The sequence below is a fragment of the Biomphalaria glabrata genome, chromosome 1 (assembly GCF_947242115.1).
Source record: "Biomphalaria glabrata chromosome 1, xgBioGlab47.1, whole genome shotgun sequence".
NCBI classification, from domain to species: Eukaryota; Metazoa; Mollusca; class Gastropoda; family Planorbidae; genus Biomphalaria; species Biomphalaria glabrata.
Genome location: NC_074711.1, coordinates 73,523,382 through 73,548,592, shown reverse-complemented (window position 1 = coordinate 73,548,592; position 25,211 = coordinate 73,523,382). Strand labels below are relative to the sequence as shown.

The following is a 25,211-nucleotide window of genomic DNA, read 5'->3' as shown; positions in this document are numbered from 1 at the left end:
GTAAATTAAGTCTAGATCTAAGTCTAAGTCACTAAATTCGCGGATTTTTTTCAAATTATCTTCACTGAATCACCGTAAATCTAGTCCCTAAAATTCGCGGACTTTTCACAGCTGTGTGCGAATAATTTTCACTGAATCTACCGTAAATCTACAGTCTATATCTAAGTCACTAAATTCGCGGACTTTTCACAGCTGTGAGAGAATTATCTTCATTCTATTCTATTGGATTAGCGTAAATTAAGTCTAGATCTAAGTCTAAGTCACTAAATTCGCGGATTTTTTTCAAATTATCTTCACTGAATCACCGTAAATCTAGTCCCTAAAATTTGCGGACTTTTCACGGCTGTGTGTGAATTATTTTCACTGAATCTACCGTAAATCTAGAGTCTAGATCTAAGTCACTAACTTCGCGGACTTTTCACGGCTGTCACTGCTTCTACAGTCTAGATCTAAGTCACTAACTTCGCGGACTTTTCACGGCTGTCACTGCTTCTACAGTCTAGATCTAAGTCACTAAATTGGCGGACTTTTCACGGCTGTGTGCGAATTATCTTCACTGAATCTATCGTAGATCTAGAGATTGTAGGTTCTAACTCAATGTCACTAAACTTCGCGGACTTTTAACGGATGTGAGAGAATTATCTTCACAAGATTCTAGTGATTTAGCGTAAATCTAGAATCTAGCGTATTTCTAGAGCAATCTAGACATTAGATGTACCTGAATCTAGATTCTTAAATTAACTAAAATTCACGGAGTTTTCAGGTTAAGCGCGAATTATCTTCACTAGATCTAACTTAGATCTAAATCTAGATACTATTTCTAGCTAGATGAGAAGGATGGATCGTGAGAAGACTCAAAAGTAAAGTACCGGTAGCATTTATACTTAAACACTGAATCATAATCTCCAAATACAAAATCTAATAAAATACTCAGAAAGACACAAAGATAAGATGATATACGGACTTTCCAAGCGAAGTCACTCTTACTGTTACAACAAGAAGATTTTCGGCGAGGGAGGGCCCGGAGGGATGTAGCCTTCACATTAGGCTGCTAATTGCTCTAGTTATAGACAATAGTCACTACAGACTAGATCTAGCGCGTCTTCAGTCGTAACAGTGAAAGGAAAATAGTGCTAAGTGAAATGCTTGCTTGAGCCAAGGTCGTTTTCAATCACGAGGTCGCGCTTCACAAGTGGGCGAAAGGCGGTGTAGATGCGTCGTCACTGGTCAGCTCAATGTAACCGGGAAAAAAAAAAGGAAAATAAACACCAGGTATCGGAAGGGAAAGAACTCAAGGTCCAGTTTTAAAATTCAAGTTTTTTTCACAGTTTTTTACGAAATTCAAGGCTTTTTCAAGGCCTTGAATTTAATATGAAATTCAAGGTGTTTTCCAGGTTTTCAAGGTGGCTACGAACCCTGACAAATTTGACGAGAGAGGTGAAAATTTTAGAATTCTGGCAAACTTTTTGACTTTTGGAGACTTAATTTTTTAGGTTTTAGGAGTGCTACAAACCATGAAAATTGTTTTTAAAAATATATATATTTAAACATTATTATAACTAAATACACCATGTGCAGTAGGGGTGCACCGGATAGTCCCTCCGGCTCCGGCCGAATATCCGGCATTTTTTACTATCCGGTGCTATTCGGCTCCGGTCGGATATCACTACCGGATAGTAAACCGGATAGTAAAAAGTACATAATTTAATATGCATAAAGTAGACCTAGTTCCATTACTGTCTGTTATAGAATGTATTAATGTTTATATTAAAACAAAATAATATGCTTAAAAATAGAGCCATTATGAATATGCACCAAACTTCGTTTATTATAAAGACAAGGCGTGTTAATAACTTAATATAAATAGAGATGAAACTTTACATCATAAATGCGCTTTACATACAGAGCAGCAATGGCTGGCACTTTTTTCAATTTGTCTTGACCTTTGAGTAAGTTAGTTAACATGTTAAAATGCTACATTCCTTGACTACGTCATGCTGACCAGACGTCTGTCTAGCTGTGCGGGTATATCTCCAGAGGTAGAGATGAACAACTCCCACCCCCTTTTATTTGTTTAGTCCATCACATTGAGTTTTTTATGGTTGGGTAACCACAAGTTAAATACGATGGACGTAGGTTTAATGTCAGCGTATTGACACTCTCTAGTGGTCACACCTTTCGAGGGAACTGAGTTTGTTTACTTAGTAGTTAATCTTTATTAGGGGGAGGGGGCTGGACTACAAGAGCCACACCTCTAATGTAACCAGATATATTTCTAGATGAACAACTCCCTTCCCCTTTTATTTGTTTAGCCCATCACATTGAGTTCATTGATTGACAGGTGACCCCAAGTCAGATACGATGGACGTAAGCACTCTCTAGAGGTCACACGAGGGAACTAGGTTTGTTATTGGGGGGGGGGGGGCTAGACTTTACATTATAAATTCGTATTACATACGTAGCAGCGATGTCTGGCACATTTTAAAAGCTTGTCTTGACCTTTGAGTGGTCTTGTAAACACGTAATATTCCTTAACTACGTCACGCTGATAATCTGTCTAGATGTGCGAGTATATCTCCAGAGGTAGAGATGAGCACCCCCACCTCCTTTTGTTTGTTTAGTCCATAACATTGAGTTCACGGATAGGCAGCTGACCACATTAAGCCAGATGTTAACGTGTTGACACTTTCTAGAGGTCACATCTTATGAGGGAACTGAGTTTGTTTACTTGGAGTAGAATTTTTATTAGGGGCGGGACTACAAGCCAAATCTCTATAAGGTTAATCTGGTATGAGTTTGTTTATTATGAGATAGGTTGTCAATCAAGGGTCTGGACCACAAACCAAATTGTTAAGACATATTGACACAGTCTAGAGGTCACTAGATGATGACACTAAGTTTGTTTACTTGAAGAGAAATGTAAATTAGAGCGCTGAACTACTACAGGACACACCCCTACAAGTATTTTGTTACACAAGCCACGGGTATAAAAGTGGCTTGCAAGGGCATTTAGTAAATTAAATAGAAATAATAATGGCTGATAAAAAGTCATCACTTATATGGCGTTACTTTAATGTCAAAACAATGGACTACTCTAAAGCAGTTTGCAATGCTTGTAAAATAGTACTGTCACGTGGTAAACCAGGCAAACCTAAAGCATTCTCAACCACCACTATGATTAGTCATCTACGCTCGAAACACCCAGACTTATTCAACGAAATGACTGCATTGAAATCAGCATCAAGTAATATCACTGCCTGTGCCAGTACGTCTACGAGCTCCCGTGATTCGTCAAGCCTCACACACAAGCAGCAACCAGGGATTAAAGAGGTCTTAGACAAAGCTAAATTGTGGGATATTAATAGTGATAATGCTAAACGCATTCACTTGGCCATAGCAAAGATGATTGCAACTGACATGGAACCTTACCAAGTAGTTGAGAAGCCTGGATTTATTGGACTTTTAAAAGTACTGGAGAAAAGATACACTGTGCCTAGTCGTAAATATTTTACAGAACGTGTTATTCCAGATATCTACGACAATATTTCCTCAAAGCTTCGTGAAATGCTATCTGATGCTAAAAGCATCGCTTTCTCAACGGACACTTGGACAGCTGATAATACCACCGAATCATATTTTGGTTTAACTGCCCATTGGTTGAATGAGTCATTTGACCGAAGCAGCTATGTTTTGCATTGTACAAAATTTAATGGCCAGCATACGGCTGCAAATTTGCTGTACTTAAGATATTTACTAAGCCATTATCTGTATTAGATACAAACCAGAAGTGGTTTGTGGCCTTTAAAACATGAGCCTAATGACAAGTTGATGGTGTCAAATACATGAACACAAACATCTACCCACTATACAACTTAGATTGTACTTAAGAAAGATTTACGCTATAAAACCAAGAGTGAACTTTACCTTTGAAATATTTACATTAGTTACATATATGTTTATATTTTCTGCATGAGTTATCCCACATTCTACTTTACAATACATACGCACACACCATCTCATGTTACAAAGATTAGTTTATGATAAGCATATCTGTAAAAAAAATGCTGTTCATTATAATTTATCAATCAGTAATAGAGTTTAAAGTAAGAAAGTAAATAACAAAATAATATGAATATAGTTATGTTATATAGAAGATTTGCAAAAACTTCAGTAAAACGAGCTGTTTGAGTCATGTAGGTATCCGGCTCCGGCCGAATATCTAATTGTACTATCCGGTTATATCCGGCTCCGGCCGGATATCAAAAAGTACTATCCGGTGCACCCCTAATGTGCAGTAACACTTACCCATGGAGAATTGTCCAAAACTGTTATGGACAGATATAAAGCTGCAGCTGCCAGATGAGAGGGTCGTAGGTGGGCCATATCATACTCAATGATAGATAATTCCATCAAATATTTGGCCAAAGTGTGCTTCATTGGATCAACCTTCAGAAAAATAATTCTGGTATCTCAATACAACTGATTCATAGATGCCAATAATTTTTCAGATTAACCTTTTTCAATTTGTATAAACCTATTATTTATGTGTAGATATGAATGATACAGTTTATGGTTTTAGACATTAACTTGACAAATAGGATGATCAAAGGTAATCTTGCTGACAATATTTGTCGGGTTTATTGTTAAGTGTTAACCTTTGAGTTTTAGCTGTAAACTTTAAGTTGTCATAAAATAATAGCAACATTCTAAAATATCTATTATAATTAAAGTACTTTGTACTAATTACTTAGTAAATTTAGAGATTAAGCTAAAAAATTTGTCATAAAGACTAAACAATATGTTCATCTGAATCAACATTTTTTTTAAAAAGCTATTTTATAAGCTTTTGCCAAAATATCAATTACTTTTCATTTTGGTCACATTCTGAATGAATTTGGAAAGGAAATTCATTTCAATCTAGATCTAAAGGAATGTTAATTTCTTTGCTCAATTCTAAATGTGGCAATGTGCCAGAATACCTCATCTTCTAACCACTTTCATTTACACTTGTTTTTTAACAGTGATGTCCAGGAAATACTTTTGCAGTTAAAAAAAAAAAAAAGCAATTCTACTCAGTGTACATGTAAAGTAAATGTCTCTAAGAACAAGAGGATGTACATATAAATTGTTATTTTACAAGCAGGTATGACTCATACTTACATTTCCAGCTTTTGAAAATCTCCTTAGGAAGTGTAAGCCATGGGGGCGCCCTAACCCAAACTCTAATGTTTTAAGTATGTCCTGTTCCATCTCTCGGACATCTTGTTTAGTATAAGCATTGTCTGTAATGTAGACAAAGTCTGCCACTTCTGGTGCATACTGTTCCTCATACTTGCTAGCCACCAACATGGCACTGACTCCTAACAGTTGAAGCCTTTGTCTTGAAATTGGTTTTTGCTAGAAATGTACAGTCAGTTTTTATTGCATAAACTGAAACAACTGTAATTTAGTATTATAATAATCCATCAATACTGTATATCAGTAATGCCCAAGGTATGGCCAGGGGGTCAGAATGTTCCATCTGGTCCACCAAAACGTAACAAAGTGTAGAAAAAATTACCACCCTCCAAAAGTTTGAAAAATGTATCTACACCAACGTTAGAGCCGTCACTTTTTCTCTGATGGATTGCTACCCGAGTACCATAACCTTTAACATTTGTGTGTTTATAATATAAAATGGGACTATGAATGTAGAATGAACCGATCTTTACTTTTTTGTGGAAAAATGATAATAAGCCAACATATTTGTTTTAAAAAGAAAGTGTGGCTATTTAAAAAAAACAACAACATATAAACAGCATTATGAATAGTTATAAAACAAACATAGAGGCATTTTTTGTTGAGCTGCAATTAAAAGATTTTAAAAACCTAGAGCTTGGAGGATTGATGGGAATATTTACCAAAAAAGAGAAAGAAAATGAGTCGGTGGTAATGTTGCTCTAATTGTAAGAGAAATGATGTCATTTTCTGATGCATGAAAAAAAAAAAAAAAAAGGATAACTTTAAATATCACATTAATCAATACTAATCAGTACTAGATCCTTATTTGTTTCTAATAAAGTAGTTTCTCAAGTCAATTTCATTTCATTTTTGTACCTATTTGTTGATGTGGCCCCTGACACGAGTGTAAAGTTAAAATGGGCTGCAGGTCGAATTAGGTTGGGCACCACTGATATATTATATTCACATAAACCAAATAATAAATAACATTGTAAGAATTAATTAATTTGACATATATTCAAAAGTTGTACATACTATCTTGATACAAAAAAATTTAACACAAAAAGTCTATAAATTCTTGTCATTAAATTTTATGAAACAAACTGGAAAAGCATAAGTTCCATGTGCAGCAATAATTTTTTGTTCATAGTTTTATGAAGCCTGCAACCAAGCTATCAGATATTGTTCAAGGAAAGTAAAGTCTATGGTGTGGACCACAACTGCAGGCCACTGAAACCAGTAAACTTTTACAAACATTAAATCCAGTAGCTAAAGGTTTCAAAGGACACTTTATCAATTAGTCTCAATGTTTCATTCCAGTAAGTATATATTTGTTTTTTTTTCTGCAATTTAATCTCACTTAAATATACCCATCAGAAAACTTAATTAAGCAACATGAACATGTATTTCAATAAATGTTTCAATCAGTTATTGCATCTTCAAAGAAATAGTTAACAGTTTATACCTGCAAATATCTATCAATAATGGCCACTGTTAGATATAATGTTTCTTGAAGTAAACGAAATCGAGTATGAACCTGACACAACCAATCAATCAAAATTGCTCTCATCTTTCCTGTAAGGTCTGTCCCTTCCAGAAATTTTGGGCGGATGGTGTACTTTTGCTAAAAGATAATAAAAAACTCAGCATAAGTTAAAAAATGAAAAAAAGCTTTTATACTAAGATTTGTGCTGTAAACATTTCTTTAAAAAAGCAAATCAGAAAATTAAAATACCTCAAGGTATCTCATGTAATTGTAAATATCCTTTACATAAATGCTAACTAGTTGAGGATTCTGGATGTCTACTGCATCTATATCTTCTATGGCTTCTATTCCTGCTTTTGAAAAAGGTCCTTCACCATCATCACTAATGTCCATTGGGAGGTGGTTACCAAAGCCGTCAAAGAAAACAATATCGCTTTGCACCATTCTCAAAGCACTAGGCAAAAGATTGTGTCCTGGCATATATTCCACTTTAACTGGAGCTGTATCCTAAACAAAAAAGCATTGATGTTATTTTTTTTATGGCAAATGTTTTCAAAGAATGGAACAAAGGTAAATAAAAAAAAAAAAAAAAAAGGAACAAAAGTAAATGACCATTATAATTATATAATCACATTTCTAAACTTACATTTTTAGTTGCAAAGACATTAGTTTCAATGGGCTGAAAGTCAACATCAACCTTCTGAAAATTAATGGGCTTGTTGGCAGCTATCTTTGCTTTAGCTCTTGTGACTATTCCATCTGGCTGCAAGATGTCTTTTTTAAAAGCGCCTCCTTTTGTGGCATCTATTTGTATTGCTGAGACCCTATTGCCAATTTCCCCTAGAGTCAATCTCAAGCTTCCTGCATCTTTAAACTTCATTTTTAAGTCTGCCTCCATGACTTTAGGATTCTACAACAAATTAAATATTGAGAAAAAAAAATATATTTAAGAACTATTTCAAATTAAGTTAACACTGTATTAAACAACAGAAGGTTTTTCAATGAATTTATCAACAATTTAATTTTATAAGAAGGAATTGTTGGTTTGTTGATTTGTGATTTGTTGATTTGAGGCACATCGGCACAATTTAGGCCATGTCGTGCCTGCAGTCCCTTAAGGACTACTCTCTCTCTCTAAACAACAAGGGCCAGATTCTATACAGTAATATAATTAAAATTAAGGTCTATTCACAGTTAAAATAGTAAAGGTAGTAAAAATTTAAATATTTGGTAAAAATCTAATGTAAATAGTGCATGTTCACAAATTCAGAAATCAGATCTTCGTAGATAGCCCCACTTCCCGAATAAAGCCCAGTACCTTCCCAGGGTCGACATTATTAAATAGTGTTTTTAGATTAGTGGCTCTAAAATGTTTCGCCCTGACATCCTGGTATCTGGGGCAATCAACGAGGATATGTTCCACGGTGAGGCGAGAGTCACAGTACTCGCAAAGTGGGGGCTCCTCTCTCTTCAGTACAAAAGAGTGTGTGATGTAGGTGTGGCCAATCCTAAGTCTGGACATGGTTGTGCTACCACGCCTTGTCAGACCCTTAGATGTGGGCCGCCACCTGACATCCGCCACAATCTGCCTGAGTTTACTGTGAGTCTCAGCCTCCCATCGGTTCTGCCACTCTCGATAGGTGGCAGAGGCAATACTTTGTCTCAGGTCCGAGTAGGGAATTTGGGTTCCTGACACCGCATGATTTAGGGCTCTCTTTGCTTCTCTGTCTGCGGCTTCGTTTCCCTCAATGCCAACATGGGAGGGGACCCAGATGAAGGTGACATCCCTACGGTCGGCTGTTATTAGGTCCAACAGCTTCAGGCTCTTATGTACCAATGGGATGTCAGTCTTCATCCGCCCCAAAGCTTGCAATGCAGATTTGGAGTCGGAGCAGATTATAAATTTACTCCTTTCTGATGCTTTTACGGCCATAAGTGCAAGCAATATTGCGTGCAATTCGGCCGTAAAGATGGAGCAGCCATCGGGGAGTCTACGGGAGATTGTTTTGTTCCGAAAGGAGCAGGCACACGCGACCTTTCCCTCCATTTTGGATCCGTCTGTGTAGATGGTGCCACAATCTCCGTAGCTCTCCTGCAGTTCCCTAAAGTGGACTTGTAGTATGCTTGGGTCTGTATTTTCTTTTTTGAAATTAAGGAGGGATAAATTTAATTTAGGTTTATTCATTAGCCAAGGAGGATTCTGAGGGGTTTCTATTTTAGAGATTTGGTCAATGGGTGGGGTTAAATTTTGGATGGGTTCTCTCATTCGAAGGCCCAACGGCTGTATGACGTTAGGCCTTCGATTGTACAATTCTACCTCTGTGGGGTTAAATATGGAGTCAAAAGCAGGGTTCGTGGGGTTGGATTTTAGCTTGACTATATACTGCATTGCAAGCTTTTTCATTCTTATATCCATGGGGAGTTCTCCAGCCTCCACATGGAGACTTGGGATAGGTGATGTACGAAACGCGCCGAGACAGAGACGCAGGGCAGCATTTTGTATTGGTTCCAGTATTTTTAGGTACGACTTCCTTGCTGCTCCATATATTATGGATCCGTAGTCTAGCTTGGATCGAATTAGACTCCGATAGAGCAGCAGCAAGGTATCTCTGTCAGCTCCCCAGTCCGTATGGCTGAGTACTCTCAGTATGTTTAATGACTTTTGGCATTTCTTCTTAAGTTCCTTAATGTGGGGGAGAAAATTAAATTTGGAATCTAAGGTGAGGCCTAAAAATTTTGTAGTTTTCACGACAGGGATCTTCTTTTTGTGTATAAATAGTTCAGGGTCTGGGTGGAGCCCCCTTAGATTACAAAAATGCATACTAACTGTTTTGGAGTCAGAGAATTTGAAACCATTATAGTTTGCCCAACCCTGAATTTTGTTTAAACATAACTGTAATTTCCTTTCTAAGGTGTTCATGTTTTTCCCATAAGTAAGAATGACAAAGTCATCAACATACAAAGAGCACTCTATGCCAGGGGACAGCGCATTTATGATGCTATTTATTTTAATGTTGAACAGGGTGACTGACAGAATGCTGCCCTGGGGTACACCCATTTCCTGGTCATGAGTGTCAGAAGCGGAGTTGCCCACTCGGACCTGAAATTTTCGATCTTTCAGGAATTCCTCCACAAAACGGGGGAGGTGTCCCTTAAGCCCCATAAGCGCCAGGTCACGTAGAATGCCATGTTTCCAGGTTGTGTCATAGGCCTTTTCTATATCGAAGAATACAGCTACTAGATGTTCTCTTCTGAGTAATGCATTTCTAATATAAGCTTCCAGCCTTACCAGGTGGTCAGTTGTTGTCCGCCCCTGCCGGAATCCGCACTGGTAGTTTGAGATCACTTTATTCCTTTCCAGGTACCAGACCAGCCTACTGTTAATCATTCTTTCCATGGTTTTGCAGATGCAGCTTGTTAGTGCTATTGGTCGATAGTTAGCTGGGTCAGAGCCGTCTCTTCCCGGTTTAGGTATCGGTATAACTGTGGCTTTCCTCCAGCTGTTTGGGAAAGCGCCTGTTTGCCACACACAGTTATAGACCCCTAGTAGGACTGCCAATGAGGGTTCGGGAAGGTGCTTGAGGAACTGGTAATGGATTTCGTCTTCTCCAGGCGCTGTGTCATGTGACTTGTCCAGCGATTCCCTCAGTTCCTCAAGCGAGAACGGTTTGTTGTAGTCTTCATTGTTCTCTGACCTGAAATCAATGGGGTGTCTTTCCTCCCTGGTTTTGACTTTTTGGAACTCTGGCATGTAGTGTGCAGTGGATGATTTTTCTGCTATTGAGGATGCAAGGCAGTCAGCTATTTCTCTGGGGGACGTGACAGTTCGTCCTTGGTTTTTCAAATGCCCTATTGCATTTGATTCTTTCCCTTTGATTCGCCTTACTGCCTTCCAAACCGCTCTAGCAGAAGTTTCGGCATCCAGACTGCCGACAAAACTTCTCCAGGAATTCCTTTTGGCTGACCGTATGGTTTGTCTAGCCTTTGCTCTAGCTATCCTGAATAGCTTTAGGTTTTCCTGGGAAGGGTTCTTTATAAATGCAGCCAGTCGTTTTTTCCTATCACCAATAGCACTTTTGCAAGCTGTATCAAACCATGGTTTGCTAGGCCGTTTTGGATTTGCAGAGGTTAGGGGTACAACTTTCCTGGCTATACTTAGTAGCTTGCTAGCAAAGGTATCAGCTGGGTTCTGTTCATGGAGGATATTTTCTGTGATATCCTCAGAGCATCTTTTTTGGAATTGTTCCCAATCGGCCTTATTCAGTTTCCACCGCTGAGGTCCCAATGAAGGGAGATTGTTAGTAATGATGATTGGGAAGTGATCACTTCCCCGTAGATCATTGCTAACTGACCATTTAAAATCGTCCAGAAGTCCGGGGACGCATACGGTGAGGTCAATGCATGTGAATGATCCAGTTCCTGGGTGCAAGTAGGTCGGTGATGCATCATTAAGTATGCATAAATCATGTTGGAGGAAGATATCCTCCAGCATACGACCTCTTGTGTCGGTATTGTTGGATCCCCACATGGTGTTATGGGCATTGAAATCCCCAAGGATTAAATAAGGCCGGGGGAGTTGTTTCAATAGGTCCTCCATGTCTGTTCGGTTTAATGGAGCGCCTGGTGGTAGATACAGGCTGCAGCAAGTGATAACCTTGTGAAGGGTTATCCTAGCTGCTACGGCCTGTAGTGTGGTCTGTAGTTCTACCCTCTCATGGGGGATGCTATCCTTCACAAGGATACAGACTCCACCTGATGCTCTCTCTGCATCCTCAACATTCTTGGTGTAAGCACGGTAGCTTCGGAAGCTGATGCAATCTTTTAGAAATGTTTCCTGTAAGCAGACAGCTACAGGAGTCTCAGAGTCCATCAGTAGCTGCATTTCCTCGTAATTGGCCTTGAGGCCTCTACAATTCCACTGTACAATTCTGGAATCCATGGCTTATTCTAGATGACCTACTTGGAGCTATTTGGCCTTGGGAGGCCCCCGGAGGGGTTTCCCTTTATTCCAGTGGCCTTGGTATTTTTATTCTTGGGTTTGGATGGAGAGGAGGACAACCCCCTTTTGGGGGAAGTCTTTCTCTCTGGAGAGGGGAGATCCCTCTGGTTAGAGCGGAGGTTATTTCCTCCTCTCTCACCTCGGGCATCCTCTCCGCTTTGATTTCTCCCGTTAGGGAGTTGGTCAACCTCTAACTCAGTAGAGGTTGGGGTGTCTGGCTGGGTTCTCTGAGGAGAACCTGTGTCAGACATGATGTCTCCGGGTTCTCCCGGAGTATTGGTTTTGACATGCTGCTCAGTCTCCATGCTCTCATCAGCGAGCACAGAGAACCTGTTCTTTAGCATGACAACAGGGCTTTCTTGTTTCTTCAGAGGTGTGTTCTTTGGCGGTGTTTTCTTCTGAGTTGGGGGAGGAGGAGGGGGTGGTGGGGTCAATGTGTCCGTCTGTGTGGCTATGGATCTTCCTTTCTTAGCAACAGCCTGGGCGTAGGTCTTTGTCAAGCCGAATTGGCCCTTGGGTAGGGCCAGTACAGCCAATTTCGCCTGGCTAAAGGTACATCCGTTTCTTGCCTTGTACTCCTGCACGGCAACCTCCTGTTTCCACACAGGGCAGTCCTTGGAGTAGGCTGAGTGGCCAGCTTGACAGTTTGGGCATTTGAACTGGGCTGTGCAGCCCTTGTCCTCATGACCCTCTCCAGCACATCTGGCGCACACAGTGTTCCTCTTACAGACTGCCGCGCCGTGTCCATAACCCTGGCACTTGAAGCACCTCATGGGGTTAGGTATGTAGGGCCTCACTGGAACTCGTAGGTATCCTGCCTTCACATACTCTGGCGGTGTCCTAGTTCCGAATGTGAGGATAATAGTGGCGGTTTTGACCTCCTCACCCTCCCTGCGCCTGGTAATGCGCCGGGCATGGGTGACTCCTTCAATGCCCTCCACTATTTCCTTCTCGGAACATTCCAGTAGGTCCCTAGAGCTGATTACACCTCTGCTGGTGTTCAGACTCTTGTGTGGCATGACTTCCACTTGGAGATCACAGAGTCTTCTGCATCTTAAAAGCCCATCAGAGTGTGTCTTGCTGTCTACTTCTACAAGGAGTTCCATTGTTTTGTGTAGCTTAGACACACTCTTGGGCTCTCCCACTACTGACTTGAGTCCCTTATAGATAATAAAAGGGCTCAACTTGGTCAGGCTTTTTCCCTCCTCTGTGCATCTAACCACCAGAAATGATGGCCAGGTGGCACAGCTTTTTGGGACCTCCTCTTTTTTATCGTCAATTCGTCGTTTCTTGCCCAGACATAGGTCTGGGGCAAGTAGTTTTGTGTGTGTTTTTTTGTCCATATATATTTTGGTTAATTCGGCACCTGTGCTCCCCACCCGCCATCGAGTCCAACAAGGGGACGGGCCATTCGGATGTCCAGAATGAGCCCGCCAGGGCTACACAGGTGCTATACTCAGTCAGCTGCTACATCGGACATGTGTCCGATACAGCAGCTCCCTGATTGACCCTCCAGCATAGGTCGACGACCTATGCTGGTAGCTCGGCATGACCAGCCGGTTGACCCAGAGCGGGCCATCTGGGTCTCAGGTCTAGGGGAACTTGGAGCCAAAGTATTGTGTTGTTGTGGTTTATCCTCAGATAGCCACCACTCAAACACCAGGATCTCTTTATCCCCCCTTACCCGTCGCAGTCCACGGCAAACGGACTGGTCTAGGACGTAGTGAGAATTTAAAGTTAAGGAGACAGTGTGATGATCAATGAAGGCAGACTTAGGAAAAGAGGAGGCAGACACAATGATAGAAAAGAAGTAGGGCACTTTTGAGCTCCAAAAGTGCTAAGGAAAGAGGAGCGCAGTTTAACGTCATGTCTCGGGACGAGAAGGAATTGTTGGTCAGGCGACATTTAATTTAACAGGAAAGATTATTGCACATGGCAAAAACCTGAAATAGTAAAAATAGTAATAGCATCACATGTGTGACAATGACCAGTTATTTCATTTGTGATGTACTTATGTTTAGCCATTTTCTTATCTTATATAATACAGACGTTACTTCAAAAAAGAAGATAATTACGTCCTACGCGTCATGCATATTAAACAATGACTTAAATTCTGCCAAGTCACTGGTTTTCCTGGCTAGCTCAGGCAACCCATTCCATGCTCTAATAGCACTAGGGAAGAAGGAGTATTTGTACAAATTTGTCCTAGCATATGGGACGAGGAATGTGCCTTTATCTTTGTGTCTTTCAGAGTATTTTATTAAATTTTGTTTTTGTATTTGAAGATTATGGTTCAGTGTTTTATGTATGATTGCTACTTTACTTTTGAGCCTTCTGCCCTGAAGGCTTTCTAAATTTAGTGATTTTACTAAAGGTGTTACTCTAGTCAAATGTGAATATTCGTTTGTTATGAATCTCACTGCTCTATTTTGTGTCTGTTCCAGTTTCTTAATGTTTTCTTGAGTTGAGGGGTCCCAAACGGAGGATGCATATTCTATTATTGGCCTAACCAAGGTTTTCTCTATGAAGTAGACACAAATAGTAGCATGGTGTAGCTCAGTGATTCCCAAAGTGGTCTATATAGAACCCCAAGGGGTCTATGAAGAGTTCCAAGGGGTCTACAAAAGTGAAAAAATATATTGGGGGTCTATGAGATGTCCAAGGGGGTCTATGAAAATGGATTTCATTTAAGCACATCAATGTAATTATTTCATACACTAATATATATGTTATGTACCTTACTTCAATATTTATCCTGCTATTCTATATATACTCTTCGACCCACTACAGTTAGAAATTATTTTTTAAAAAGTTAGTGAATTAGCAAAAATGCAGTACTGGTTTAAATTAAGCAGGGGGGTCTACAGAAAACCAGAAAACATAGCAAAGGGTCTATGAGACAAAAAAGTTTGGGAACTACTGGTGTAGCTGATAAGTCAAATATTTAATAAATTAATAAAAAAAAAAAACGATCAGGCTGCAAGTATCACATTACATTTTTTACACTGTGGAAGTTCACAGCAAAAAGTTCAAAAAGGGAGTTTGTTGATTCACAGAATGAAATAAGAGGATTTAATATAAACTGTCACCAAGTGTAGTACCAATAACATACTCAAATACAATTGATGTGGGGTCACTGATTCGAGCCTCAGTCGGTGCAGTCCCTTTTTTTTTGGTCACATTTAAATAAACTATTTTCTCTCATTAAAAATTTGGTCCCGGGTCTGACTTTAACCTTTGTGAGACAATGCGGCCGATCTGATACTACTGATAGTTCCAACCACAGGATTGGCTAGCCAGTGTTTGTGATGTATTAGCTAATCAGATTAATTCTAACTATTTTTACACATTTGTAAACTGTAAGGGCAGCTTCCTTTCTTCTTTAAATTTATATTTATAACTGATTTTAGTGACTCTTATAGCCTTTATAAAATCAGGGCAGTATTGAGGAGGGCTTTAGATCTAGGTCTACACTAGTACTAGATCTATGATCTAGTAGTGTTGACGATGCCCATCCATGGTAACATGGATTCGAGTTTGGGGTGAGGAAATGGATAATAAGACCTGTAAATGCCCCAAGGGATTAGCACCATAGAATTTCTGCTTTTTTTTTTTTTTTTTTTTACTATCAATCTTATCTTATAATCTTATATATATAATACAGATGTTGCTTCAAAAAGAAAATGATTACGTTCTACACGTCATGTATCTATAATTTAGTCATGCATATTTATCAATGACCTAAATTCTGCTACGTCACTGGTTTTCCCGGATGGCTCAGGCAACCCTATCCATGTTGTAAAAGCACTAGGGAAGAAATAGCATTTGTACAAATTTGTCCTAGCACATGGAACTAGGAAGGTTTTTATCTTTGTGTCTTTCTGAGAATTTTATTAGATTTTGTTTTTGTATTTGAAGATTATGGTTGTGTTTTATGTATAATTGCTACTTTACTTTTGAGTCTTCTCTCCTGAAGGATTTCTAAATTTACTGATTTTACCTAAGGTGTTACTCTAGTCAAATTGGAATATATATTCCTTTGTAATGAATCACACTGCTCTATTTTGCGTCTGTTCCAGCTTCTTAATGTACTATTGAGTTGAAGGGTACCAAACAAAGGATGCATATATATTCTATTATTGGCCTACCCAAGGTTAATTTTAGCAGATGTTTGTCAGGGAGACTTAAATATGATATCAACTTTCTGACTAAAAAGCGCTGACAAGAAGATCACTGTGTCATAAATAGGTGTCTGTCACTCTGGCCAAAATGTAGGGGTTAATTTCCATGGTACCACAAGGAAGAAAGAGACAAAAGTAGTAAAAGGCTCTCTATGTGTGGCTTGTTACCCAAATAACTTAGTCTGCTTATTTTTATGATTATGTTAATATATTTCAGTTGGATTTTGTAAATAAATTGTATCATTAGTTCATTCATTTCAGATGATTTCTCTTCAAGAATATATATATATATAATATATATAGTTTTGTGTGTATGCTTATTTTCAGAATATAAAGAGTATAAACCATACTATCGTATTTTAGTATTCATCTGCATACAAAATACGCAAGATGTGTACTTGTAGGCATCTCTACTTAGAAACTTTTGATTTGTAAACGTAATTGTTGTAATACAAGTTTCTCTAGATCTAATCGTATTTCTTCATTCTTACAGTAGCTGTTACTACCTGTTAGGCTTAGTGACGGCCTGGTCCAGAGCTATGGTACAGTTATATTTATACATGTATAAGTATAGATAGATCTAAAAGCATTAGATAGGATAACCGACTCGAGAAAAAATACTCTCCCTGTCCCAAGAAGTAAATAGATTGTGGCGGAAAACAGATTTCCCATTGAAAATGCATTTTTGAATGTCAATATTCATTATCTCTGAATTTAAGCCACCTGTAACGTATTTTTTAGATCTGATACGTAGATCTATGTTTGTGTAAGCTTCATAAGCAACATTTTGTGGAAATTCGTTTTTATTAAGATTTTGTGCCCTTGTGAAATTCACCAAGTAGGCTATTCACGACAGAAAGGTTTTACTTATGGTTTTATGTGATTCCCTTTGAAAAGGTAAGAAACATATTATTTTTATAGTTATATGAAAAAAATTGCCTACTTATCATTAAAAAATGGTTGTTGTAAATGTTCAAGGAAAAAAAAAGTGAATTGAATGGTTTGTTTGTCTTAGATTTAAAAAAAAATAGCCTCGATGCAAATACGAAAATTGGCTGTCGCGAATGTACGGTTGCCGATATTTATTTATTTACACTTAAATATTACCAATTTTAATTAGGAAACACATATTTTTATTTTAGAAATCATATTGCAATATTTTCGTACTTAAAAAAGAGAAAAAACTATAAAAAATAATGTTTTATTACGTTTTTTATAAACCAATCGGAAGTGGTGTCGTCGAAATCGGAGGGCTTACGTTTTTTTAAAAACTTGTTTTTTCAATCATTCGCTCTGAATCCTCGAGAAAGAAACATCGCTAAAAGCGATCTCAGTCTGAACTATCCATAAGACAATATTTTTTATAATATTATCAACTATTAAGGTAATTATTGTACTTTAATACTACGTTGTCGCTTTCGAACAACCGATTTTCGAATAACCGGACATCGGCAATAACGCACGCGTGCTAAACAGGCTAAACACTACACAGCGTGATGCCGCATGGAGATCGATATCTTAATTTTAACTTATATTTTATAATCTAGATTTAGATTATAGAATACCTAGATCATCTAGTAGATCTATAATCTATAATAATAGAGATTAGACCTAGCCCTAGTCTAGATCTAGGGATTATATACTGTCTAATAGAGGCTAGATCTAGAAAAACTTCTACGGCGACTACGAGTGTTTTTTTCCTTTGTAAATTCTTTTTACTAACGCCAAGAAAACCAAGATCGGGATAAAGATTGGATTGTAGATATAGAATCTAAATTTTAGATTAAAATTAATTACGGTATTGCTAGATTAGATCTAAAAAAAATGCTGACCGGTAAAAAATCGAGTGCTGTATCACTTCCATTGTTAGATCTAGACAGTAATCTAGATCTAGAGGTACTACTACTAGTAGATCTAGACTAGAGATATCAAAATAACGCAGATACTACATTTTTCTTTATCTAGACACTTGATCTAATAATACTTGTTATGTTTGTGATTTATAGATCTAGACTAGTCTAGATCTAAGACTAAATAGTAAATTCTAAATCTCTATAGATTACTATAGATAGATCTATAGACTATAGAAGAATAGATCCACTTATCATCTTATCATTTATGGCTTAAACTTAAGACATCGTTAAAAATAACAACAAACACATATAAACCAAATATAAATGTTTTTATTTCTTTTCTCAGCAACATTTACAACAGATACAAAAATTGAGATTATTTGAGATAGTAAACAGAAAACATCATGCACTTCTAGCTTAAGCCTATTATTAGGTCTAGAGTCTAGACCTCAAATGCCTAGATCTAGAAATGATCAAGAACAAGATCTATTTATATCTTGATAATAATTCATTTAATATTAGAACTTTTCTAGTCTAAAATACATCTATATATTATACTGTATTTATGTTAAAAAAAATGAAGATAAATATAAGAAAAAAAAGTGACTTTTTATGGTAGGGTGGGCCGAAGAGGAGACTTATTTATTAGTTATAAATACATTTCAAAGTTGTTTGTTTGTTTTTTCAAATGTTGTATAAATATACTTTACATTGTGACACAGTTTTATGTTAATAATATTGTGAATTTGTGAAATTCATGGAATATTGGACATATCTTCTGTGAATTTTGGATTTTTCAATATTAGGGGTAAGTGTGTTTGATCTCATTTTTTTATGTTAAATACTTGCCTGATGTTAATGAATTTACTTTTTTTGGATTCCTCTGTTCTTGGGCATTAAAATAGATACATATTATGTCAAAACTGATAATGGTTTTGTTATTCAGGATGATGATAAAGTATAATTTGCAACTTTTTTTTTTACCGAGGGGGTGGGGTCTGGGGGGGGGGCTCAATTAATAGGCATAAATGTCTTAAAACACATGTTTATATATTTTTTTCAAATGTTCTATAAATATACTTTACTTTGTGATACATTTTTCTATTAATAATATTGTGAATTTGTGAAATTCATGGATAATTGGACATATCTTCTGTGAGTGATGGATTTTTCATTATTAGGTAGGTACTTTGATAAAAATTTCAACTTTAATGAATCTAAATGAAACTAGTATAGTTAGATAGATCTTTTTGAATGGAGTTCATTGATACCTCATTTATGCTTCTAGGTTAATTAGAACATAAGTTATGACCATTTTAGTGTCGGAAAATTAGCCTATTAAAATACCCAAAAAATTGTGACCGAAAGGAGGAGCGTATACATTTAAATTGCTATAACTTTTTAACGCTTAAAGATAATGTAATAAAATTTTCCATAGAAATGCGCAATTATGTTCTGATAATTATGACAATTTTAAATCTGGGATATCTATTAACACTTTTTTGTGTTACGCCCTTGATGTAGGGGTAGGTGTTGAAAAACGACAGAAACAGAATAGATATTCACACATAAATGGTCATAACTTTTAAACCAATAGAGATAATTGAATGAAATTTTCAACAGAAATGCATGTTTATGTGTTATCTATTTCTTCTTTATAATTCTGAGATAGAAGTTGAAACTTTTTTTTTTAATTTCTTAAATGTGGGTCGACATTTCGAAAACGACAAAAAAAAAAAATGTTGACACTTAAATGGTTATAACTTTTTAACCAATAGAGATATGCAAATGAAATTTTGAACAGAAATGCATGAATATGTGTTATTTATTTATTCTGTTATAACGCTGAGTAAGATGTTTAAGAAAAAAAAAATTTTTTTGTTAACGTGGAACGACAATTTAAAAAACGACCAAAATTTATGTTGGTCATAACTCTTTAACCAATTGAGATATTTAAATGAAATTTTGAACAGAAATGCATGATTATGTGTTATTTGTTTATTCTATTTTAACACTGAGATAAGAATTTTTTTGAAAATTTGATTTTTGATAAATGTGGAATGACAAGTTTGAGTTTTTTTCGACAAAATATTATGTTGACACTTATGGTTATAACAACCAAAATTTATGTTGGTTATAAATTTTTAATTAATTGAGAAATTTAAATGAAGTTTTCTACAGGAATGCATGCATGATTATGTGTTATTTGTTTATTTTATTATAATTTGAGACAGAAGTTTTCATTATGTTGACACTTAAAATGTTGCAACTTTTTTAGCCATAAATTACTTTTTAGGCTTTTAACTGAAATGAACAACTTTTTGCTGATACTTATAATAAACTTTGGATGAATAGCATGTTGGAAAAACAACACAAAAATAAAAACAAAAATTTCTATTTCATACTTTGAGAGCTGTAACATTTTAATCTAGACTTTTGAGATAATTATACAAGATTTACAAAATTAAAACAAATTAAAAAAAAAAAAGAGTATTTAAATTTACATATAATGTAAATAACAAATATAGATTTCTTGATGTCATCAGTCTGAGTGCGTTTGCAAATGTACGTCAGTATCCAAAGCTTGCGAGGATCATGCATGATTGTTTGAAGATGAACATTGTTTGGGTGTACCCTATCTGTTTTGCTGAAATAGAATAAATACTTTTAATGCATACCAATGTAGGCTTGCTGAAAAGGTAAAATTATCAAGACTTAATATAAATGGTTCATAGCACAATTATCATCTGTATTGTGAAATTATATTTTTCACATAAAATAAATAACATCCCAGATATGCAACATGTTCCATTAAAATAAAATATATCTAACTATTTGATGGGTAAGCACATAATGGATTTGTTTGTTGTTGGAAATTATCAATTGAAGTACTGTCTCTGTAGCACCTTACAAAAACCTTCAGCAAGTTCTTTAGTGATCTCGATAAATACTTCATCAAGTCACATTTCTCAGGGTTTTCAGAACGAGATCTTCAGTATCCAGAGTCTGGCCAAAGCAATCAGTTAGTATTGAAAGGAGATTCTCTGGAGAATCCACAATGGCCTTTAGTGGCTTTAGTTTGTCAATGCAGACCTTCACATGAGAGATCTAGAAAACAAGAGAATAAATATAATAGCTGCATAAATGGTATCTTTAAAATGTTTCATCTCTTTCATTTTGTAGATTAGTGTCATCCACGGTCCAGTCAACATCTTGCCAAAAAGCCCTGTTAATAAATATAATAAATGTCAAAAGGGTTGAGACACCTAAAAAGGAATTGTTTTGAAACTATAAAAATGAATTTACAAAAGAAAATGTAAAAGTTATTACCTTAAAAGACTAACCGCTTTTCTGCAACAACAAGCACAGTGTTGTTCTGTGTTACCTGGCCTTTCAGTAGCCTCAACATCACCTTCAGGTCGCAACTTCTTCACCATACTAGGTCGTTCAGTGCTGTCTTAGGACTTGGATAGGTGTCTTTTTGCCAGCAGCATCGATAGAAATTTTTTTATCCAAGTAGGGTGCAACTAGGTGCCAGCTGCAGGTAATCTTCCTGCAAAAGTTCTTCACATCAGTCATATGCCTTGTAAAATGTTTTACTTATTTCGGATGTTCCTTCAGAGTTGAAGATAATTACTTCCTAGTCCAAACCTCCCGCAGGACGACGGGGGATGGGAGCGGGCAGGGTTTGAACCCGGGACCATCGATAAGTCCGAACGACAGTCCAGCGTGCAAACCGCACGACCAGGCAGCCAGCCTTCGAAACTTATTGTCAACAACATCGACATCAAGGCCTGCCACGCCCACATTATCTGGGGAAAATGTAACAAAAAAAAGTTAGTTTTATTTAATTGTGAAAAAAAAAATGTTTCAAACAAAATTACACATATGTACAATTTTAATAAAATGCAGTTTAATAAGACATTTAATGTAAAATAGAAGGCTCAACTTCATAAGTCCAAGTCCAGCCAAGCCTTTACTTTAAAATAAATTTCTACAATTATCCTAAATCATATAGAGAATATAGTAGATTTAAGTAGATCTATAGATTAATATCTGAAAATTTATTTTCATTGAAATAAAATGATATTTCAATTGATTTGTGTTTTATTTTGTTTATAACTTGTTTATAACATAATTAGTAGTGATTATTATGGTAACTATCACTTAAAATTGTGTATAAAAATTGTTTTATAATTATCGCAATTATATTACCAGCTATTGCAAGAATTATCACTTAAATTTAACTAAAAACGAAAAATATCAATTGAACTAGGTTAAAATCATTCTAAAAGTTTAAAAAATAACATTCAAAATCACGGATGATTAAATAAATCTGTTCTAGATGATGGATTTAAAAAAAATCGATCTAACAAAAAAGCTATGCAGCCATTGATAACCATTGAATCTATCATTTCCGGTTAGTAATGGCGGCTAGTTTCGTTTTCTAGCCAAGATACTTGATGCACTGGGTCACTTTTTACTAAAAAAGTGTAACACTTATTGCGATAATATGAACAAAAATAGTTAGATTAGATATTAAGGTACATGGATTGACTTAAATAACTATGCTTTTCAAAATAATAAAAAAACTATGGATGGTTAACTTACCCCTATGCTCAACACGCTGGAACTCCATGAAGACGATAGAAAAGCACTGATATAAATCCAAAGAATTAACTGATATCCGATCCTTGAACAAACAAAGGGCTCCGATTATCCTTTTGTGTCTGATTTTGAAGACAAAACCAGACTGGAACGAAATCACCACTGCTTTCGGCTTAAATACTGCCGCACGAATACTACCGGTTCCGGTAACCAAAAAAAATCTTGCGCGACCGGAAAATCGAAGTATCTATATTAGGGGTAAGTGTGTTTGACCTCATTTTTTCAAGTTAAATAATTGTCTGCTGCTTCTGATTTTATTTTTTTTGAATTCCTCTATTCTTGGGCAATAAATTTGATATATAATATGTCAATAATAGCCAATTTGAAATTGGTCAAAAAAATGGTCCTAAAAGTAGAATGTTGAGAACTCAATCTGTTTTCCGCCTTGTGTGTCTGACTGGTCAGTGTAAGGCTAGTCGAGACTAGGTGTAGTCGGTCATGACAAGACAACCGATAGTGTTTGTTGTGTGTTGAGTGGTCTGGCGAGAAAATACACACTTGACTGCCGTATTAACTCATGCATGTAAGTCTAATTTCAACATATGCATTTTTTTCTTAGCTTACAAGATCTAGCAGATCTAAATGCAAAGACGAAGATATATTTCTTTTACGAGAATGTAAACTTTGCTGTAGTGTATGGTCTCCCGTTATATTTATAATACAATAAGTCAATAGATTAAATTAATAGGTTAGTGTGACATCACATAGAAACCCTGTGAAAATCTGATCGTTTTGGATGCGCAGGAAAATTACATTGGAAAAACATCAATTGCTAAGCCTTAGTTATTGTTAGTACTGTGACTGTACTACAGTACTGGAATCTAAATCTAACCTACAGTAGGGAGTTCAGTGATAAAATAGTTATTTACTTATATGCAATGAAACCACTATAGCTAGATGGATAATTTTGAGATATAAATGACACAAAAAGAATTTTGAAAATCGGATAATTAGTTCAAAAGTTATAAATTTTTTAGTTAATTATTTTGACCTCTTCTTTGCCTTTGTATTTTACTTATTTGTTTGTCCCACTTTTGGTTATCTTGTCTTACATTGTCACTTTGAATTATTTTTTTAATCTATATAGATCTAATTATTATTTAGCTTTTAAATATATATTTTAAGATACATTAAAATTGATATTCCTGTGATTTTTTAATGTTATTTAACTTTTAATTAACATTATGAAATAATATTTTAAGTGAGAAAATACGTTCATCTGACATGGCATTCATTCATTTGACCCATTTATACAGCCGGTAAGCACAAGGTGATTGGCTGGGCTCAGTCACGTGACCTACTTTTGACATCGCGAATGACGCGTAGGGAAAAAAAAAGAGGGCTGCGCGAGTGATTTGATTGGACCAAAATAAAAAATTACTTTCAATCAAAAGCCGCTGGAATTGTCAATACTTACAAAAAAACTAATTACACACATAGAATCGGCAAGTGATGAGCTTTAAAACGATGTTTGAAATTTTCTTAAGGGTCAACAGAATACGAAGATATTACAAAGAGAAAACTTCAACCTGCAACAGTTTCGTACACACTAAAGCTATCTTAATATTTCAAACAGTAATGGAAACGTCATCCATTTCTGCGTACAACGGTGTATCACATGACTATATACGACTTATATTTACAAGAGGCTTTTAAAAAGAAAATGGGATACCCTAACCTCGTTTCGCGGCGAAGTGGGACAAAAAAAATACGGACGATTTTTCAGGCGGACTGAACGGCCTACCTACAGTAAGTTTAGTAAGTCTTAGTTTTAGTAATCTACACTAGTCTCTACTCTCTAGTCAGTCTAGTGACCAGTAGAGATGTAGATTTATATATCTAAGTATCTACTAAAAAATGACTGATCTAAAATTCTAAATCATACTAGATTGACTAGATTCCTCACTAGATTTGACTAGATCTATGACTATCTATGACTAGTCTAATATTAATAAACTCTAGACTCTAGAGTAGTAGCTAAGTATATCAATAATAATAATATCATATCAGTAAATTAAATCTAGAGATTCGAAGTAATCTAAATCTACTAAGTCTAAGATTAGTAAGATTGACTTGACGATAGATCTAGAATCTAGTTGATGATGATTGATTGATTGATTCAGATTCAAGAGATTGATGATTTGAATTGATCTATCATTCTAGACTAGATCTGGACTCTAGATCTATGACTATTCTATTAAATTATTATTTTAATTTAATAATTAAAATTACCATTCCCGGTAAAGTGAGATGTCTCGTCGTCATCTTAATAGAATCTACTTTAGCCTGGCGGAAAGAATAAGATATAGGATCTAGAGATTCTAGATCTAGACATAAAACATTTCACTAAACAAGCAAAGACGCGTTTGGACAAGAACTAGCCTTAGAATGTCATCAAATACAATGGGAAATAACTTGACTGGCTGTCAGCCTGTGTGCGGGATTGTTCGAAAAGTAGTAACGAATTTCCTTATTGGTTGAAACTACAATTTATTTATTTTGCCATTGGCTAGTTCAGCTTTCACTTATCTATATAAATGCACACGTACATTAATTTGTTTGTAATACCATGTTGATGTAGATTTTATTTTTATTATGACATAGACTATTATTAAATAAGAATTTTATGTTTAAAAATCAAATTTTAAAAGTAATAAAGACTGTAGATATTAGTCATTGTATTAACAAAACATTTTGCGCGCTCCTAACTAAACGGAACTTGAAACGCTTGGGTTTCATCTCAGACCTGTGTTAATTTACTTTTTTTCTGTATAGTGGACTCGTTTTTTTTTTTTTTGTTGTCT

The 25,211-nt window shown here is 36.1% G+C and overlaps 1 protein-coding gene and 1 long non-coding RNA gene across 2 annotated transcripts in view; both read right to left on the bottom strand.

Moving 5' to 3' along the window:
- The window catches only part of LOC106074749 (G2/mitotic-specific cyclin-B-like), a 28,089-nt gene extending 3,262 nt beyond the window's left edge, over positions 1-24,827 (bottom strand). Inside the window, exons 1-6 of the mRNA XM_013235587.2 lie at positions 24,640-24,827; positions 7,353-7,616; positions 6,956-7,213; positions 6,686-6,844; positions 5,161-5,397; positions 4,306-4,446 (exon numbers count right to left, since the gene is read on the bottom strand). Coding sequence (XP_013091041.1) covers positions 4,306-4,446; positions 5,161-5,397; positions 6,686-6,844; positions 6,956-7,213; positions 7,353-7,616; positions 24,640-24,672 — 1,092 coding nt within the window. The 5' untranslated portion in view covers positions 24,673-24,827. The remainder of the gene's footprint in view (positions 1-4,305; positions 4,447-5,160; positions 5,398-6,685; positions 6,845-6,955; positions 7,214-7,352; positions 7,617-24,639) is intronic.
- Positions 20,238-22,810, bottom strand: LOC129923258 (uncharacterized). The gene is made up of 3 exons (XR_008775172.1): positions 22,351-22,810; positions 20,572-21,551; positions 20,238-20,386 (listed from the first exon to the last, which is right to left on the bottom strand). It is a non-coding gene; the product is annotated as an uncharacterized LOC129923258 (long non-coding RNA).
- Positions 24,828-25,211: the final 384 nt, after the last annotated feature.